The sequence below is a fragment of the Podarcis liolepis genome (genome assembly GCF_965112155.1).
Source record: "Podarcis liolepis genome assembly, chromosome: 3".
NCBI lineage: Eukaryota > Metazoa > Chordata > Lepidosauria > Squamata > Lacertidae > Podarcis > Podarcis liolepis.
Window position 1 is genome coordinate 31111287 of NC_139557.1, and position 21059 is coordinate 31132345.

Sequence of the window (21059 nt, forward strand, 5' to 3'; positions counted from 1 at the left end):
TGCATGAAAGCTAGCGAGCTCATTAGACAGTAAGGTGTCACGTTCATTAAAGGTGTTACATAGATAGCAATTGCTAATTAAAATGAAACCTGCATGTAGATCAGGTCTGATTAGAGTTGTCAGAGATAACTGGTTAGAAATCCATTTGGGGTGGGAACTACCTCTGGAAACAAGGGAGAAACTTCTGGCTCTCTCTCTGTGTTGTTCCCATCCAGTGGTCTAGAAAATTACCTCAGATAATGTACTTAGGCCACAGGCAGGCGCATTTGCCTTCTGGAATCTATTTGGTGCTTTTGTGGGGTGCAAGTCATAAGTGAGTTCTTTCCACTCTAACACAGGGATGAGGTCAACTGAGGATGTGCCTCAAAACTTAGCTTTTGGACAAATGACACAGCTTTTTTCCCAGCAGGAGGCACCATTGTCATTCTAAGAGAACAAGGGGGAAGTTCGTGGTGAGCTCTGACACCTCTTTTTTCTAGAAAAACAGTACTGCAATGTAATTTCTCACTGGAGGCCTGCTCCTTTTGGGGTTCCCTAGCATTTTTCGTGGGTTAGTACTTAGTAGACCCACTGAAATGGACGGAATTAAGTCTATTGTTTTCAGTGGCTCGCTTTGAGTATGATTATCATTGCCCATCCTTAGGAAGAGAACGCCTTTTAGAATTGCAGCAGCTATTGTTATTTCCACTAGGGGTCAGTCATTCACCGCTGATCAGTTTTGATTTTCGCCTTGCTTTGAAGAAAACCAGCCTTTAGGTAAGAGGTGCAGCAAATCAAATTATTTTACTGCTTATTATTGGAGCAGTGTCGCTTCTTTGACTCTGTGCTTGGTTGGGCAAGGGCATTCCAAGCGTGGAAGCAGTTGTAATGCTGAGCTATTAAGTTCATGTCATATCAACCCACAGTTAATGTGTGAAAGTTGTGGGTCTCAAATGGTGGTTCTAAACCCCTCGAAGGTACAGAGTGAAATAACATTTGGCAACCAGCAGAACAGGTATTTCAGGTTGACTTTTCTTCTCTCCAACAAATATACATAAATATGCCTTTTTTAAAAGGAAAGACATACTGAAATTCTGCAGAACGTTTCTTCTGAGCAAAAGATCTGACTGGGGTTTCTTTTTTTGTACATGTATTCCTTGCTCTGCTGTAGTTATGTGTAACAGCTAATGGTTCCAGATAGAGATACAGATGTCTAACCGCGTAAAGGAACTAATCCTGGCAATGGGTTCACATTTGCCACTGTTGAAGTTAAGATGCGTTGACCAGGGGGTTGGACTCAATGGCCCTTGTGGTCTCTTCCAACTCTATGATTCTATGACCACATCTGGAACTCAGGAGCGAAATCATGGGTGTAGCATTGAATCACGTGGCTTCCATCATATATAAAAACATAGGTAAAGGTAAAGGGACCCCTGACCATTAGGTCCAGTCGCGGCCGACTCTGGGGTTGCGGCGCTCATCTCGCTTTATTGGCCGAGGGAGCCAGCGTACAGCTTCCGGGTCATGTGGCCAGCATGACTAAGCCGCTTCTGGCGAACCAGAGCAGCACAGGGAAACGCCGTTTACCTTCCCACCGGAGCGGTACCTATTAATCTACTTGCACTTTGACGTGCTTTCGAACTGCTAGGTTGGCAGGAGCAGGGACCGAGCAACGGGAACTCACCCCGTCGTGAGGATTCGACCCGCCAACCTTCTGATCGGCAAGTCCTAGGCTCTGTGGTTTAACCCACAGCGCCAAAAACATAGTAAAACATTAAACATTCTTCCCTATACAGGGCTGCCTTCAGTTGTCTTCTGAAGGTTGTCTAGTTACTCATCTCCTTTGCTTGAGGGTCCCATAGCTCCATACACTCTGATGAAAATCACCCTAAGCAAAAATAGGACATTCCGGGATCAACTCAGACACACAGACGGCTTCTGTAAATCCAGGACTGTTCCTGGAAAATAGGGACACTTGGAGGGTCTGCAATTCTGGATGCACATAACTGGCAGTGATGTCCATAGATTTTGCATCCCAATAGACATGCAAAGGATTATTCTGTTGGACTTCACACTAGTGGGCCATCTGCATGATATATCCTGTGGTTTGTGGCTGAATACTGATTACTGATGAATTTTTTTCCTGCAGCAGAAAAAAAAGACGATAAAAGTTCCTTGGGGCTGCTTTTGATGAGAATGGGTTTTCCTGGTTTGTTTGCAGGTCTTCATTGCCGTAAACTGCCTCAGCACAGACTTCTCATCTCAGAAAGGTGTCAAAGGGCTTCCTCTGAATCTTCAGATTGACACCTACAGCTACAACAACAGGAGCAACAAGCCAGTCCACAGAGCTTACTGCCAGATTAAAGTCTTCTGTGACAAGGTAAAGCTGATGGAGTCTGTAAAATGATAGCTTTATTTAGGAATGTTGTGCCTCTTTAGTTTAGCCCGTCAGTCTCATTTCTTACAAGGCAAGCAGAAAAATAAACAATTCAAATTGTTTATTTTTTTCTGCTTGTCTTGTAAGAAATGAGATTGACTGGCTAAACTAAACTACAATTCAAAACAACAACAACAACACTCTTCACCACTTGGAAATTAAGATGACCTGTTACTTTTTGAGACTCATTCAGTGTTGTGTTATTTACAGATTTGGTGAGGGAGCAATCACTTGGAAAGGATGTCAAGTGAAAAGTCTCAAGTGTGTGTACACACACATACACACATTGATGCTATGAACCTTCCATTTCAAACAGAAAAATACAAGCACATGCTAGATTTTCTTATTTATAACTCTGAGGTGTTTAATGAAATTGCTAACCAACCAAAATGAAGAACTCTTCCAGCTATCTCACAAATTCCATTAACCAAAGCTAATTATTGTTGTATTGTCATCACTGATCATTTGCTTGCTTTTTTAAACACACACACACACACACACACACACACACACACACACACTAGCATCACGTAGCTCATGAACATTGATGTCAACTACCTGATGACTATCAGTTTCTCAGGAAATGAATTCTCAGCCTTGTTAAACTTTTTGAAATAAATGGAATCCAAAACACACCTAATTCTTGACCATGAGAGATAAAATTTTAGACATTATTGGCTTTTAATAAATAACCAACAATAAAAGCAACAGTTATTTTAGGAACATTTCCCCTACTTTTAAATATAAATATTTTATTGAATGAACTTCAGTTATAAAGAAAAAAAGTGATACAGAGAAAAAAAGTGGGGGGAACGTGAGAGAAAAAACAAAGATGTGTATAAGAAAAAAATTTAATAATTTTAGGAACAAAGCAGCATGGTTCATCTAGTTTGCTAACTCTGGCCTACTTGATTTCCCTCTTTTGGCATTTCTACATCATCTGGGTTAAGCGGTCATTCCGTCCTGCAGATTCTGTCCCCATTAACAAAAAGATGTAGTGCTAAATCTAAGTAGCAAACATTGAAGAACAAGGTCGATCTGCTTTTTTTAATCTACTTAAAAAATAATAATCAAGGCTGCTCGCTGTTGAGGAAAAAACAATGAAAGTAGGTCCAAATGGGCCTGTTTTCAACCACAGTTCAATCTTCATCTTTATTGATTAGCTTACAAGAGGCAAGTTTACAAGACAGAAACTTCCATGTTCTCAGTTTGGGGTTTCTGTGGCTTTACTGCTGCACCTTTCTTTTACCACCTGTAGCCAGTAGTTTAACCTAAAACTTTTCTCTCTGTGTGTGTGTGTGCGCACAGTCAACTCATCTAGAGAAGGAGAAGCAAGCTTTCTCAAAATTACACAAGATCAGTTTACATGCATTTGTTTTGCTCTATGTATATGTTGGGGGAAGCTACACCCTATGCAGAGTAAGGCTGGGCAATGTCTGGTTTATCACCAGCTAAACATTTCGATATACCAATATATCACAATGTCTGAAATAAGGATGGAGCTCTGTAGAGGCATTGGCTGGCTGGCTTCATGGTTTCCCCCTCATTGTGATTTTTGCATAGCACACACACACTGACACACACACACACACACACACACACACACACACCATGATTTGCGATATATTGCCAGGTCAGAAATTATGAAACCAATATCTCGATGTGGACTTCAAACCGGTTTTGGACGATATATCAATATATCACCCAGCCCTAGTGCAGAGAGAGTATATCCACTATACAGAGCTTTCCAAACTGTGTGTCGGCTGCAGTGTGTAGGTGTGTGTTGTGCGAACGCTCCCCTCACTCCTCCCAGGTCTGGAAAGGTGTTAGTTTAACCTCCGGTTTGCTAGGAAAACTGAATTACTGTGTTGCAAAATCATGCATGTCTAAAAAGTGTGTCACCATCATGAAAGGTTTGGAAAGCTCTGCAGTAGTGGAGCACAGCCTCGATAAAATTTATTATAAAGGATGACAAATGTAGAATTAGCAATCACAACAAGTCTAACAAAACAAAACCTTAACAAAAAATGGCACCTGCTCAGTAATAACAGTATTAGTTCCCTCAAGAAGGTCTCTAAAGATTGACCTGGAAACAGTCTCAGGAGAGGATAGATTATATGCTTTCTAACCCCCTGGTTAGAACTGCAGTAAAACAGCACATGGTTGACCATAAGCACCTTGGTATTGTTATGGGATCATTTGTCTTTAAAAGGAACTCAAGCAAACGTAACATCCAAAAGCTTTGAAAGTAACATTTTTAAACAATAATATAAGTCTGCTTTGCTTTAGGTATTGATCAATAAAAATTGTAATAGGGCATATAGCAAATTAAAAGTGATATTTCACAGCAAACCTGAACACACCCTTTCCTTGTTTTCTAAATGAGACAAATCAATTTATTCTGTTTGTAGCATCCTTTCACCCATGTAGGTTTGCCTGTGTATAAAACTAACTACTTCAAGCTGTTGTTTTGATCCTCATTGCTTATGCCAAGGGACATAAACAATGCTTACAACTATAGTAGTACCTTGGGTTAAGAACTTTGTTCCGGAGGTCCGTTCTTAACCTGAAACTGTTCTTAACCTGAAGCACCACTTTAGCTAATCGGGCCTCTTGCTGCCACCGCGCTGCTGCTGCGTAATTTCTGTTCTCATCCTGAAGCAAAATTCTTAACCCGAGGTACTATTTCTGGGTTAGCGGAGTCTGTAACCTAAAACGTCTGTAACCCGAGGTACCACTGTATTTTCTGCCTTGAATCTCCCACCCCCCACACACGCAAGGCAGGTTCAATAATTGATCATTCATACTTGGTTGCAATCTACATTTCTAATATATTGTCCATGATACTTCAAGCCTTGCTTTGACATAAGAAAAATTCTCTTTATCGATTATAAAACAGTCACCAGTTATACTGGCTGAGAGATGCAGCAAAAATTTTCTTGCCTACCACCCTTTAAAACAGTTGTGAAGATTACATGTAATAACTAACACCATAACACTCCATCTTCAAAGAGTTAGACTTACTATGTCTTTGATGATTTGAACTGTGTATGGGTTTGGTTTCAAGTTCAATGACTTTTGGAAGAGGAAGAAGTTCCAAGCGTGACTGACTTCCACAATGCCTGATTTGGGAGGGACCAGGGATGCTGACCTCAGTGGGGAGGAAGCCAAGCCTCTGAAAATAACCTTTCTTCTTTCTATCTGACAGGGGGCAGAGAGGAAGATCAGAGATGAGGAACGAAAACAAAGCAAAAGAAAAGGCAAGTGTACTGACCCCAGCTCCCAGCTGAATGCCTGTAAGTAGAAAATATTAAAGTGCCATTTAATTTAGTGGAAAATTTCAACTAAATCTGATTTGAAATGCAAGCAATGGTATAAAGGAAACATTTAAGTGCCATTTCATTTAGTGGAAAATTTCAACTAAATCTAAATTTGAAATGCAAGCAATAGTATAAAGCACAGGGTTGGTTTGTTTTTCTTAAAGGGGAGGTGTGCTGATGTGGGGCAGACAATAAAGGTGTTGGTGGAATTGAACCTTTATTTAGCCCTTGCTACGACAGGCGTGTTCAGCTTGAGGAGAGGCAGCCGAGCAAGAAAATGCAACTTTAATGTAATTACACCAAGGCATGAATGTAGGGTCACCTCACAAACTATAACTGTTATTAACAGCATTTTCTGAGGCGAAAGAAGTTTTGGGAAATCAAATCACTCCACTCTGGATCACAGCCAATTTGTTTTTGTGATGTTTTTGGGCTCAGTCAGCCCTTTCCATGTTCAGCACTAAGTGCTTTCATTTCCCCCCGCAGCTGTACTAGTAGCTAGTTCCAGGGCTCTCCTGAATGGATTTTTTTCCTTTTTGATCCCTTGGATTTGCACAAAACCGGAAAGTTGCACAAGCAGATATAAACTGTGTGCTTTTGCATACTACTTGGGCAGGGAATTATTTTAGAAAAATAAGGTGCGTGCACAGCTATCTGCACCACAGATCCTGCCGGTACTTAATTGACGGAATCCACGGCGTAGAAGGCAGGGATGAATACAAAAGGGACCACCTCCTGGTATGAATGGGAAAGACCCGAGTTGCTCCTGATGTACAGATTCAAATACATGTGGATACAGACTATTTTGAATAGAGACAAAGTGGATTTGCAGCTAACTATAACACTCAAATGTAAAGGTAAAGGGACCCCTGACCATTAGGTCCAGTCGTGACCGACTCTGGGGTTGCGGCGCTCATCTTGCTTTATTGGCCGAGGGAGCCGGCGTACAGCTTCTGGATCATGTGGCCAGCATGCCTAAGCTGCTTCTGGCGAACCAGAGCAGTGCACGGAAACGCCGTTTACCTTCCCACCGGAGCGGTACCTATTTATCTACTTGCACTTTAACGTGCTTTCGAATTGCTAGGTTGGCAGGAGCAGGGACCAAGCAACGGGAGCTCAACCCATTGCAGGGATTCGAACCGCTGACCTTCTGATCGACAAGCCCAAGGCTCAGTGGTTTAACCCACAGCGCCACCCGCGTCCCAACACATATAGCTCTGGTGGCAGTGACCCAGTAGTGCTTTATTCAGCTAAGCAGAATCAACACTCAAATGTGGACAAGCCCTAATAAATGGAGTCCAGGGCAGGGCTGCACAGATAAAGATGGGAGTTCCATGGGGCAAGTTAAGGACGAAAAAAGAGTCTTGCTGGATCAGACCAAAGCCCATGTTCTCGCCATGACCAATCAGATGTCTGTGGGGAGCCTGCAAGCAAGACAGGAATGCAACAGGGTTCTCCCCACTTGTGGCCCTTTGTCTTTGAGCTCATAATCTAACAGGCCTGCCAATTTTTGCAGCAGAATGGTAGTATAGGAAAGAGTCTCAAATCCACTCCCAGGATCTCCATTCTACTTTGTTCCACTTGGCAAGAATTCGTAAAACAGGCTCTTCTTCAGAAAGCAGACACTAAGGGAGGTTGTGTGTGAGAGAGAAATGTATTATTTCCTTCTTCTTTCCAACAGTTTCTGACGTCAAAGTGCCGCTGCTTCCGTCCCACAAGCGTACAGATATCACTATCTTCAAGCCGTTCATGGACCTTGATACTCAGCCAGTTCTCTTCATACCTGATGTTCACTATTCCAATCTTCAGCGGGGAGCTCATGTATGATTCCTCTTTTGCTTTATATCTGGGAGAGAGGGTGGTAGTAAAGAAGTAGGAAAGGTTATTTCTCAAAGCATAAAAAGTGTTTGTGGCAGGAGGAGACAAAGGGGGGGGGGTAACGAAAGAGGGTTGAGTAGCAGGTATATGGGGGTGAACAGGAGAGCAAGAGTAGCTGAGAATTCTTGAAAAGCCAGGGTGGTAGGCATCCAGGAAGCACTTTGAAAGAACTGGGTTTGGAAGATAGAGAGAAGGTGAGGAAGGGAACAGTGGGCAGGAGCCTCTCCAAGCTTAGGAGAACAGCGAGATGGGAGATACAGTGGTACCTCGGGTTACATACGCTTCAGGTTACATACGCTTCCGCTAACCCAGAAATAGTGCTTCAGGTTAAGAACTTTGCTTCAGGATGAGAACAGAAATCGTGCTCCGGCAGCACGGCGGCAGCAGGAGGCCCCATTAGCTAAAGTGGTGCTTCAGGTTAAGACCAGTTTCAGGTTAAGAACAGACCTCCGGAACGAATTAAGTACTTAGCCAGAGGTACTACTGTATATAGGTTGATGATGATCAAGGAAGAAAGCAAACCAGTAGCAGACAATGGCTAGTTCTGAATGGTTTCCAAAGCACTTTTCTACCAGTTGTCAAGATTGCTGGGTACACGGAACACAATTGTACTGATCGGTTATTAAGTTTTCTCCAGAACATGTAAAAATAACTGGACTCCCCCCCCCCCGTACCCTTTCTAGGTCTTTCCTGTTGCATCTGAAGAACTGGAGGGTGAAGGGTAAGATTTGTTACCACTTCCATATTCCAGAGCTGCTAAATATTTTTGAATGAGGGATGCACTGTTTTGTTCTAGTTAGGGATGGGGAACTCAGGGCCCTCCAGGTGTTACTGAGTACAACCCCATCACCCCTGGTCATTGGCCAATGTCTGCTGGGATGGATGGGAATTAAACAACATCTAAAGCAAGGGTGGGAAAACTTTTTGCCTCCAAGGGCCAAATCCTTAACAGGATCTGCCTTGTGGGCCAAATGTGACCGGTGAGTAGGTCCACCATTTGACAAGATCACTGGATTGGCAGGGTAGCGGGGACACCCACCTGTCAAAAATCCTTGCCCTAAGTCTCTCTACACTTCCGCTTTAAGCCTCTGACAGTGGGGACTTAAAGGGGGAGGGGGAAACCTTGCAAAAGCATTTAAGAGAGCCCCCACATTCCCTTTCGAGTGCAGGAGACGTCTTAAAACCTTTGCAAAAGCTTGTGCGCAAGCTGCTCCAAAGAGCACTTTTGCAGAGGACTTTTAATACCTGTTTTGCAGATGAGCAGGGATTAAAATTCCGCTTTCTTGTTTCCTGCTGGGAGCAGGACTGCGCAGACATTGCATGATTAAACACTGTCCTTTTGCCCATTGGCTGATGTCACCAGTGAAGCCAGCTGATAGGTCTGGTTTGGGGCAAGTGGTCTTGCAAGCTTTTGGATTGAGTGATCTGATGGCCTGGCTGGTTTTCTTGTAGCTCTGCCATGAAGAGGGGGCCTTATATCAATGAAGATGATTTTGCTGCCACCCCGGTTAAGCTGTCTCGAATAGAGGAACCAAAGAGAGGTAAATAACGCCACTAACCAGGAGGAAAAGAAAGCGCTGTTTGGGTTGTACTTCATAATAGTCCAGTATGGGTTCTAAAAGGCAGGCTTGTGTTAGCTAATTTTGCCAGAGCATGAGCCAGGTCCCCTTGACGTATTACAGGACCGGGGAATTGAATCTGGCCTGTGGGCTGGATCCAAAAGTCCTCCCCCCACACCTGGCCACTTTGACTTGGGGGGGGGGATCAAATACACAGTACAAAATATACCACATGAAGCAGCTCTAAACCCAGAGAAACATTCACTCAAATGAAAACTCCCCCCCCCCTCCGTTGTCATCTTCCACAACATGAATGCATGGCTTGCTTTTTACATTATAGCAAGTAACAAAATAGGTCACCGGCTTGCATGGAGAACTTAAGGAAGCTGTGCATATTACAGTTCTAATCCACTTCAGCCTTCCATTTTAGCTCTTCAATTCATGGAAGTTATTCAGTCTGGCAGTTCTGCCCTATATTCACCCCTGTCGACCGGTATCTTAGTATAATATAAACTGAAACTGTAGGTGTGGTACTGCTATCGCCTATAGCAAATAGAACTTTGATAGCATTCATTCACAGGGGTGAATTAAGGGCAGCCAATATACTGTGCTCAGTTTCCTTGCTTTGTGTGATCTTGAGCCTCAGCACAGCTTTCCTCGGTAGTGACACATCCCAAGCGCTTGAGGCTCCCTGTTGCAATGTGAAATGGTCTCCGATATCTTGATTTGAAGGCGCAAGGTCTTCATAGATGGGACAAAAATACCTAGCAAACAGAATTTCCTTATTGATTGATCAGTCTCTCATGCCACCAGAACATCACAAATCCAGCTTGCTGAATAACAGAGTTCCTCACCCAGTCTAGGTACACTTGACCCTGGCTCAAGTCATTGTGCTACTCCTAGAATGTAGCGGTGAGGGAGGTTAACTGCTTGTATTCACATCTGTACCTATAAGCAAACTTTATCGTAATAGCTTGAAAGCTACTGCTTCGACGAAGGTCCCATATGCACTATATATTTAAAGTGGTATTATATCACTTTAAGGTTTACCCAAGAAATTCTGGGAACCACAGATATGTTAAGGGTTCGGAGAGTTGTTTGGAGACAGAGCTACAGTTTCCTGAGTGATTTGACAAAGAACTCTTGACTGCGACTGATTTCTCGTTAATCACTTCATTTTGGGAGACCTGTTGTTAGTACACTGAGTTGATGGGCCCAGTTTAATTTTGTTCACGTGGTTTAGAATATATGTGAACATTCTATGACATCGCAGTAGTCCAGTCAACGTCCAGCCAAATGTCACCATATTTTGATTTTTGAAATTCTAAGAGTAGAAGAACCACCTCATTCTCAAGGTGGGGGATGGGTTGCTCTCAAAGAAAGCATTTATTATGACAAGTCCCTGGAGTGTCCATTATGAGGAGTTAAGTGCAGAATTTTCTCCAGTCCTGTTTCCTCCTAGGCAGGCCCACACACTATCAAGCTTCTACCTGGTTTGCAGAGAGTGGATTTAAAGTACTGCTTCTGACTGCTCTGGCCTGAAATAGTTATGCACCGCATTATAGCATCTCAACTTATTGTTTGACTAATAAATGCCTAATGTTTGTTTTCAATCTGATTTTTTTCTAAATCCTCAATGACTTTGTCGTTGTTCCAGTGTTGCTGTATGTTCGAAAGGAATCGGAAGAAGTCTTTGATGCACTTATGCTCAAGAGTCCGTCTCTGAAGGGTCTAATGGAAGCTGTAAGTTGCAAGCTTCTCTAGCACCAAATTTTAGTAAAAGCTGGAGAAACAAGATGCCCAGCTTTCTGTACTTCAGGGATATAACCTTGCTAATTGGTGTGGTTGTCCTATTGGTTTCAACAATAGAAATGCTTAGTGAATTGTTCTCCCTAAGCCTAAAACTGCAGCTGTGCTTGAATCACTGCACTAACTCTGGACCCCATTGGACCTGTGCAAATATTTTATTTGATGGAAGAGAGGGGGGGGGACATTAAAACCAATGTCACTACCAGAATGACCCTTTGGATGAAATAGAAAGAACACAGCGTAACATTAACATTAGATTTTCCACTGGCACGTTTTATGAACTGAGAAGGCAAGAGCTTTGGTTACTTGTGTGTCCTCTTTGCATGCATCTCATGTACTTTGCTAACAGGAAGGGGAAGTTGAGAACAGAAAGGACAGCCACCAATCTCATAGTACAGAGGGGTAGAGCTAGGCAAAGGGCCAGTAAAGCTATTGCCCAGGAGGACTATGGGAGCTCCAGGAACCAGTCTAGCTCTCAGAAAACCCATAGATTTGCCCGGTTTGTGCCATCAAATCCTTACTTAAATATGCCAGGATATGCATGATCTTCAGGCCCTCACACAAAACTTATTTGGTCCTTCCATGGTTTAAAGCTGGCTCTCATATCCTGGCTTGTTTTGAAGCCATTCATCATAGTTCCAGGTTTGCATGCAACATGAGACCATTGGTGAACTGTGACTTCCTGGTTTGTTTCCCCACTTGTCTAAATGGCTGCATGTGGGTGCATGACGCTGATGCATATCCTGACTTATTAAATCAGGATTAGATCATGCAGACAAGCCACTTAGTCCATCCCATTGTCCTCTGGAGAACAGCATGTGCCTTAGTTTTCTGTTGACACAGAAAATGATCCTTGTTTTGTGGCTGACCTCTTTAACTGCAAGTTCCTACAATCTGACTTTTTTCCCTGTGCCAAAATTAGCATGCGATCTCTTGTAATGAGGCAGACAGTAGTATTGATCTCATGTGAATGACCTTACTTACTCAGGTCTTGCCAGTGTGCCAGGTTCTTTAAAAATGCTTTGTCTGTCTCCCTCTCTTTCTCTCCCCACCCCCATGCTGCATAATGGATGAAGATATTCTTTGTGTATGCTTCTTCACACTCATAGGTATATAAAAAAATCTACTTCATTGCAAAGCTTAACCAAGAAACTATCAAGCCTAAAATATATTTTGAGAATGTGGGATGAAAACAGCCACATCTGAAGTCTTATTAGGGGCATTTTCACAGGGCAATCCTATTTTTGTTGCAGGTAGAGGTGCTGAGCAGAAAACCACTCAAATCTGTGCTTTCCATGTGTGGAACATGCAGAATAACTATTGTTGTTGTTGTTGTTGTTGTTGTTGTTGTTGTTGTTGTTGTATGCCACCCATCTGACTAGGCTGCCCCAGCCACTCTGGGCATCTCCCAACAAAATATAAAAAATACAATAGTTTTGTCAACGAGTCCTCAGTTCTGTGGTAAGAATTTGGCTTCTACACCAAATTTGTTACCAACACGGAACCAAGAAAATTACAGGAAGCGTCAGCAGATCCAGTTAGGGACTCTGTTTATTTACTTTTGCAATCGGACAGTCTTGCCAACCAGAACCAGTTAGAAAAGACTGCCCAGACACAAATCAGAATGAAGCTTATGCACAGTAGTTCAAACACAGCAAACAAAGAGTCATAAATCATCAACCATTCTTCTACATACATCAAGAAAGTTTACAGGTAAAAGGATATAAAGATACATGACTCCACGCTGGTTTCAACTTCCTCTGGGTCTTTCAAAACCTGTGGTCTCAGCTTTTAACAGATCGGGCAGTTGTCTAGGCAACCAGACCTTCAGTAAGTTGCTGACATTCCTTTCCCATATCTCTCCCTGGAACTTCTCAAGGAGATGCCAGTGCCAACTCACAGCAGACGCAGAAAAACATCCTGCCATCTGTGCCACTTTCAGGGTCAGATAGGAGTGGTGGAACACAACATAGGAGGGGGAGGCATGAGTCACAAAATGCAGGCACACAGGAATGCATTCTAGCCCAAGGTTGAATGCAATTAATATTGAAACATTTCGCAAAATCAACACCCTGGGTCTCTAATTTTTATATCGGTTCCACTGCAGCTCATTTCACTCCCAGTCAATTTCTCAAAAGGAATCCAGTTCCAAAACAATTGCTAGGGTGTTGCTAGGTGGCTTCAAAGCTTCAAAGCACCAGATTCCATGACATAAATTTGCACAAAACCTGCAGATGCTAATTTGCAAACGTAGGTCTCGGAGTAAAATTACATTGGTGGGAGGCTGTGTGTGCGTCTTTCTCATTGACACTGCATTTTGTGGGATGCAGTGTGTCCGACAAGGAATTCTGAGGCCCGTCTCTCACACACAAATGGGTCTTGGTCTCCCTGGGCCCACCCCGTCACAACATCTCTGCTATCCAGTAATCCTGATCACCCCCATTACTATATCCCCTGAATTCAGGTTTGCATTGACATGTATGAGCTAGGTTATATTTAACTGGAATACCTCAACAATTGCCAACATGGTGTCTTCTGGATGTCTGCTGGATTGCAACTCACATCTGCCTAGTCAATGGTCAGGGATGGTGGGATTTGTAGTCCAAGACAGACTTCATGCTTAGAAGAATCTGCTTTGTTTCCTAATCTAAACACCTTGGCCTGGAACCAGATGCAAAACAGTGGCTCACCAGAGGAGACGCACACTTAGAATGAAAGAACACAGCATCCCTGAATTAATGCTCAGCCTGGGAATTTGTTTTTAACCAGAACTGACCTCACAGCTCATACAGAAAACCCTACTCCTGGTTTTCCTTTATTTTTCCTTTTTTTAAAGAAGAAGAAGATGGGAATCAGAAACTCTTGCAGACCCACCCAGAGGCATACCCTCTGCCCATCCTGTAACTTAGGCTGTTTGCCTTTGCTTGTCTGCCTTGCGTATTCATCCAGCTAGGATTATGGAGTTGAACCAAGCCTTTGGGAAGGCTCAGAAGCTTTTGCCCTTGGGTTTCAGATTCCAGCCCCTGATCTGAGATTTCTTCACAGCAGCTTGAAATGTCTTGCATGCAAGAGGTGCTCCAAACCTTGTGCCTTGTGTAAACTTGGCTGAGAAAGTGTGGGGGGTGGGGAGTGATCGACATAACTCGATGACTGCAACATAAGCTTCCCTCAATTGGAAACCAAAACACAAGTATGGAGAAACTATGCTGCTACAAAATGCCCTGCCATCTAATGAACATTGGCATTTGGTGCTGAGATTAGAACAAACCCAAAAATATCCTCTAACCAGGGCTGTTGATAGCTACTAGCCACAATGGCTATGCTCTGCCTACAGAGTTTGGTGGCAGCAATGCTTCTGGAAACCACAGGAGAGAAGAGTGGTCTTGTGCTTGAGTCTTGCTTGCTGGTTTCCCACAAGCACAGAATGCTGGACTAGGTGGGTCATTCACCTGATCCAGCAGACTCTTCTTTTGTGAACTGCTGTGTAGTGCCTTTCATGGCCTTGGGCCGCCATCTTGTATATTGGGGGCGGGGGAGGAATCCTTTCTCCATTTCCCAGGGTCTTCAGGTATGTTCTTCTGTCACCATTGAGCACTCAGCTGGGTGAGACTGTAGATCTTCCGCAAGCTGCCCAGTCTGCTTTGTGACTCTGACTTTCTGAGGGGGTCTGTGGACAGGATGGCTAGAGCCTACTACTCTCGTTTTATGGCATTCCCAGTGTCCTTCTTGCTTGCTTTATTCTTGGTTTGCTTAGAACACAGCATGTAATTAAAATACGGAGCTCACTGTATTGATGGTCACCAACTTGGAAATAGGTTTAGGCAAAGAGTCCACTTCTGGCTTCCTATAGGCATCTAGCTGGCCTCTGTGAGAACAGGCTGTTGGTCTGGATGGAAGGTGTACATTTGTTTTTACAACTATTTCAGATGTTTGTGGAGAGCCAGGTGGAGTCTCTGACATATACTGTTCTCTCACGAGCCCGCACACCCTCAGTTCTCACAGTAGGAATCTCTTGCTTAAAAACCACTATGAACTCTTGTGCTCTTTTGTAAAGCTTACCATCTTGAATAGAAGGTTTGGATACTATGAAAGCAAAAGGTGTTCATTATTGCCAATAGTTTAAATATTTTACCAATTTTTGGTTTCTGTAGGGCAGGAATGCTCAACCTGTGGATCTCCAGATTATTGTTGGACTGCACATCCCATAATCTCTGACCACTGAATGTATAGCAAGCGAGCCAACCATAGTTGACCAAGCTATTATAAGTTCATTCTATGGCAGAGGATGTTCTGCCATAGAATGAACTTATAAATCTGACAGGATAGACTGTGAGAGAAGACAAGCTTCTCTGCATCTTGGTTTCACTGCTGTGTGTTTGGAAGTTTAAACCATGGTTTCAGTCCTGAACTATGGTTAGCACATAGTGTGAATATTAGCGCAAACTCCAAATGCAATTTGTGAGGACTCTTTCATGTCTTATTACTTCATTTTTGCGTTTGTTTTCCTTTTTGCTTTGTTTAGATATCTGACAAATACGATGTCCCTTTGGATAAAATTGGGAAAGTCTTCAAGAAATGTAAAAAAGGGTGAGTATGTTGAAAATAGTATCCCTGCAGCTTTGCAGGCAAGATATTGCATCTTACATGTTGTTTTTCACACTCTCTGTACACAGATCTGCCTTCTCCCCACACTGAACCTGTTTTGAACAGGAGCAATACTGTTTCCCCAAGATATTGAGCTCTGAGAGTACAGCTGCCACACAGAATTAGAATGCAAAAGTGAGCTAATCTAAGTGAACTCACCCTCACTGCATGATTCCTCAGCTGCTGGAGAGAGAGAGAACAACCCTGGGTTGTGTGCTAAGTCTTTACTCTTCACTAATAAATAGTTTTGATAAGGGAAAAGAAATCACCACTTAGTTCTCAAGGCAGCAACAACATATCCCTTTCTTGTACTCATTGCATGTTGTCAGAATACCCAGAAATAATCTCTCAGCAAGATGAAGTGGTATCTCTAGGACAATGGTTCCCAATTAGCTTAGTACTGCGAACCCCCTGGTTTTTCAAAAGCCAAGCCTACTTTTTGACAAATTTTGAAATCTCTGTGGTAGTTTTTGTTATGTGAATTGTGCCATGGACACCCTGGGTGGGTTATGCGGATCCCCGGGGTCTGAGGACCACCAATTGGGAACCGCTGCTCTAGGTCATTGTCAATAGAGAATCTGAGGCCCACAGCACTGCTGTGAAAGGGAACAGCTTTTCTATATCGCACATGTTTGCAGTCCACCTCACTTGATAAATTTCAGCAATGTCTTGCATGGTGTCAAAATTTGGCACGCACACACACACACACACACACACACACACACAGAGCCTCTTGCATTCTGCTCAATTCACTATGTTGTGGTTGTGACACTCTATGGCGCTCCCTAGGCTCAGCCCCCAGTGCGATGGAACCAGCCACGCTGCCATAAACCCGCCTCTGTTCTTATCACATGTTTGGTCCTTAAACTGTTTCTTTTGATAAACAAGTAAGCATAGATGTAACTGCAAATTTGAAATTATAGGTAGCTTTCCTCCTCATTGGGTAGCAAGGACCTAAGGGAATCATGGCAACAAGCACTTTGAGTATGTTAGTGTTTGCCAGATTTTGTCTGGCAGGCTGAACCTCTAACTCAAGGTTTCCCAAACTTGGTTCTCTAGCAGTGTGTGTGTGTTTTGGACTACAACTCCCACCATCCCTGACTACTGGTTCTGCTAGCTAGGGATGATGGGAGTTGTAGTCCAAAAACAGCTGGAGAGCCAAGTTTGGGAAACGCTGCTCTAACTGGTCTCAATCTGTTTTGTGGTTTGCTAAAAAGCAGCCCCTATTTGGGAAAAAAAAATCCATAAATTTCCCCAATACTCCCTCCATCAGTTGGCAAGAGAACAAAGAGAACCTTGAGACCTAATGTAACTTTCCCCGTGAGACCTGGGTCCTGTTTTGCTCATCACAGAAGTGTATTTTGTTAGGTCGACCTAGAAGATTATGATGATGATGCCCATAGGGTTGGCCTAGCTTTGTGCTGCCCCACTGGGTGTGTTTCTGCTAGGCTTTAAAGCGTCCCATTTTTAATACTCTCTTATTTCCTTAGCATCTTGGTGAATATGGACGATAACATTGTGAAGCACTATTCCAACGAGGATACTTTCCAGTTACAGATTGAAGAGGCGGCTGGATCTTACAAGCTCACTCTCACCGAGATCTAAAACCAAGCTCGTTGGGGCCTCTTGCGGGGCTTTTAAATGAAGGTGGTGAATGCAAAACCTCTCATTACTTTTGTCCTCAGGATTTAAATGTGTCTCTAGGGAAGAAGCCATTCGTTCTTCCAGGGAAGAGTATATTTTGGCTGTTGTTTAACAGCGCTTCCAACATTTCTGTCCTCTTGGGAGCAACGCTGCACTTGGAATAGATAAACAAAAGACAATGAATTGGAATTCCAAGTCCCCCACTCCTGGGGGGGGAACACACCCCAGAATATTTTTACTAAAGCACTATGCAGTTACCTGCATATCCCCTTTGCTTATTAAATGTGTATGTGTTTCTTAATCAGCTTAGAGTCTCCTACTAGGCTCCCCCCCCCCAAAAAAAACTCCAATTGATGCTTACAGGAGTTCCAGACACGCTGGACTCGTATGATGTTTACGACCGAATATGGCATACGGCTATCATTTACTTCTTCAACATCTTAGGGATGTGAAACTGCCTTGCTTTATGAAGAACTTCCTTTAAATTACTGTATGGATCCCCTTGGTGAGCTGTATTTGTATATAAATACAGTGTATTTTGAAGGGTTGTAAATATGTACATATAAGTCATATAATATATATACATATATATATATATGTAAGACAAGATACATAAGATATCCGTGTGTGTGTGTGTGTATGTGTGTGTAAAATATAGATTGAATAAATGTGGTGAAGCCCATTGGGAAGAACTGTATTTATATAAATAATACACTGAGAAAAGCAGCCTCGGTTCTAAATTAAATTTATGCTGCGTGTGTTCAGTCTCCTGTAAGGGGGAATTGCGGGGGGGGGGTGAGTTTTAGCATAGCATACTTAATATTTATCATCAAGTGATAAGGTGGGACTGTCTCCATGTAAATTAATAAAGTTCAAGGTTAGAAGTAATGTATCAGTCCGGTAGAAAGCAGTAGTAAGGATGAGTCTATATTTTCTCCAAAGGTGCAAATGTGAAGAGATATAGGTCATGTGTACCCTCCTTGAAGATAAGATTTGATGTCTTGAACCTCAGGACCATAAAAACCAGTTTACCTCTCACCATTTTTTTCCTCTGAACTTCACTATGACCCACCTTGTGTTTGGCACAGTGTTTATTTGGGGATCTCAGGTCGGACCTACATTGACCTGCTAAGCATTTTTTTTTTAAAACCCACACACATTGTATAACACTGAATAGCAATTTTCCACAGTCGGTCGCTCACTGCTCTGCAGTGCCATCTGATGTTGCATTTTAATAACACATTTTTAACGTTGTAAACAACAAGTGTAGATCCATCCTCTAGTCTGCATAAGGGTGGCAGATCTAGACCTACAAGATACAAACAAACCTCATGGCTGCTTCACACCTCCTTTCACATGAGTGAATGAACAAGTTAGGATGTATTTGGTCAACTACAGTTTCCCATTACGTCTGAATAAGGAAAGTGTGGTTAGCGGCTTCGGAACAAGCCATAATATGAAGCCATTGTTTAAAGTTTTGTGATGGCTTGTGCCAAGGAAGGAACAAAGTGGTTATGTGCAAGACCCGTGAGGCTCATTCATACCATGACTTAAAAGAAAGAAGATAGTCTAAATGCATGCATTCGTTGCCTTTTATCACGCAGTTTCATCATTTCAGTGATGCACCATTATGCATATGGGGCCTCATGTTAGCTTCACAGTTAGTTAACGGATATATGGTGCTGTTTGTGATTTACAGTGACCATGATCGTGGATGGAAAGTGTTTTACTCATCTTGTTTTTGATGCCAAATGTTATTAAGCCATGTTTTCAAGAGAAGTCTTATTTACTAGTAGAACTGCAGATATTGTTGAACTTGGATGTAAAGAATCCCAAGTGCCTGACTGAATATAGTAGTAGTAGTAGTAGTAGTAGTAGTAATTTTATTATTTGTACCCCGCCCATTGTACTGGGTTACACCAGCTTCTCTGGGCGGCTTTGATATACTGGTAATCTTTGATATACTTCAGATATTTAAAAGAAGCAGCAAAGATGAGGCCCAAACAGGAAACTTTATGGGGGCCTAATTTGCCAGGTGTATCTTTCACCTTCCCACATGATTACATGTCTTAGTTTTGATGCCCACGCCACAGAGGGCCCACGTAGATCTACCAAGCATGAAATATCAAAATAGCTGCTGCCCTTTAATGGGGTTTTTCCAGCAGCAATAGTTAAAGCGCTCTGAAAATTATTGCTCTGTGAGAGGGAATAGGGGGTCACTTAACCACTCCCAGCATCCTTAGGAAACTACAGCTCCCATAAGTCTTGGGGGGGGGGAGTCATGACTGTTTAAGGTGGTATGATCCTGCTTTAAATGTCTAGCGCTGATGGGGCCGGTGATTTCTCAATGCTAGTACAGAGTTTTGCCTGTAACACCGCACATTATGCTCTTTGCTATGTTGAACAGCACTCAGTTCAATGAACAGTAGATACCCTTCTCCGTTGTGACCGTTGTTTGTTCTGCATGTGAGTTGCCTAGCAGCGGAACCCTGAAGAAAGAAATGTGTAAAAATCAACTATATAGGTGGAAATGAACCCCAAAAAGCACCTTTCCTACAGGGAAAACTTACACAGGTTTTTGAACGGCCAAACAGCTATTGGTTAAAAAAAAAAAAGAGAGCAAATCTTGTTATCAAAAACAGCAACCTTTGAATATGCTGCAGTTTACACTTCATATGACAAGGTAATTTTTATACGCACACACACATTAAGTGCATAATTTTATGTCTGATGAAAACTGAAGTTTTCCTACATTAAGTAGAATGGACTGGGGGGGGGATCAGTCTTTTTTGTGTAAAAGGTTGAATTGATGCTTATTTATATACAATGCCTAAACTACTGATTGGTTTTCGGGGACATGGGGCTTAACTATAGCCATATTTGTAATGTTCTATGAAGTTGATTTTGGTCCTGTCTGCTATTTTTTGTCTGTCTAATTGAAAAATTACTGTAAAAGCAAGAACTATTAAATTTTATATGTCAGTTTGTAACCATTCTGTTACCTTTACGCAATGTTTATAATTATTACTTAAACGTTTCCCTGGAGGGTGGGAAGCCAATACAATGCCTGCAGATATCTCAAACTGTGTTACTGTTCACCTTCACAGCTTCAATCAATGTGGGAATTCCTTAACTAGCATTTATGATCTAGAATGGTGGAAACTAGGGATTGGTGAAGAGCACACAAAAAATGCTCTTTGTAGCTTTGTCCTAATACCCGCCAATTATTTTGCATGTATTGATGTATGAAGAGTCCTTTCTAAAACTTGGAAGCCACTATTTCCATTATTAGGGTGGTGAGATGGGGCCAATGGACAATTATCAGATGAAGGCAAAAAATATTTTGGTTGGCTGCCACCAGACTTTTTTTCAGCCAGAACTCAGTTCCTTCACCTCTCAGGTGGGTGCCATTGCCATTATAAGAGAACAAGGGAGGTGTTCATGGGGAGTTCCTTCCAGGTGCTATTTCCCCAGAAAAAATAGCACTGGGAGGCACAATACTCCAGTGGGGGGGGGGTTCCAAGAGCCCTCCTGCCACCTTCCCCAAGTCTGCTTGGCTTCGGGAAGGAGGCAGTAGGCATTCAGCATCCTGTAAGAGGCTTGACGCCTCCTTCCCATGTTAACGGAAATTCAAGGGTCCTCTTGGGCAAATGAAGACACCGACCAGAGCAAGTCAGAGCAAAACAGCAGCCAGTAGGCTCGGTCTTTATTTAGAAAGACTGTCGCGACAGGACTCCCACCGCCCACAAGGTGAAGCAAAATGGAAGCCCCGAACAAAGGGAGACCCCA

General features: G+C 42.8%; 1 protein-coding gene across 5 annotated transcripts in view; it reads left to right on the plus strand.

The window, feature by feature from the left end:
• The window catches only part of GRHL1 (grainyhead like transcription factor 1), a 62207-nt gene extending 41947 nt beyond the window's left edge, over positions 1-20260 (plus strand). For 3 of the 5 annotated variants that reach the window (XM_083495584.1, XM_083495586.1, XM_083495587.1), the window contains exons 9-16: positions 2201-2359; positions 5625-5712; positions 7418-7557; positions 8298-8335; positions 9067-9155; positions 10831-10916; positions 15505-15569; positions 17117-20260. In XM_083495584.1, the coding sequence (XP_083351710.1) occupies positions 2201-2359; positions 5625-5712; positions 7418-7557; positions 8298-8335; positions 9067-9155; positions 10831-10916; positions 15505-15569; positions 17117-17231 (780 nt within the window). In that variant the 3' untranslated portion in view covers positions 17232-20260. The remainder of the gene's footprint in view (positions 1-2200; positions 2360-5624; positions 5713-7417; positions 7558-8297; positions 8336-9066; positions 9156-10830; positions 10917-15504; positions 15570-17116) is intronic. The other 2 variants (XM_083495585.1, XM_083495588.1) reach the window with 1 other exon arrangement.
• The last annotated feature ends 799 nt before the right edge of the window (positions 20261-21059 follow it).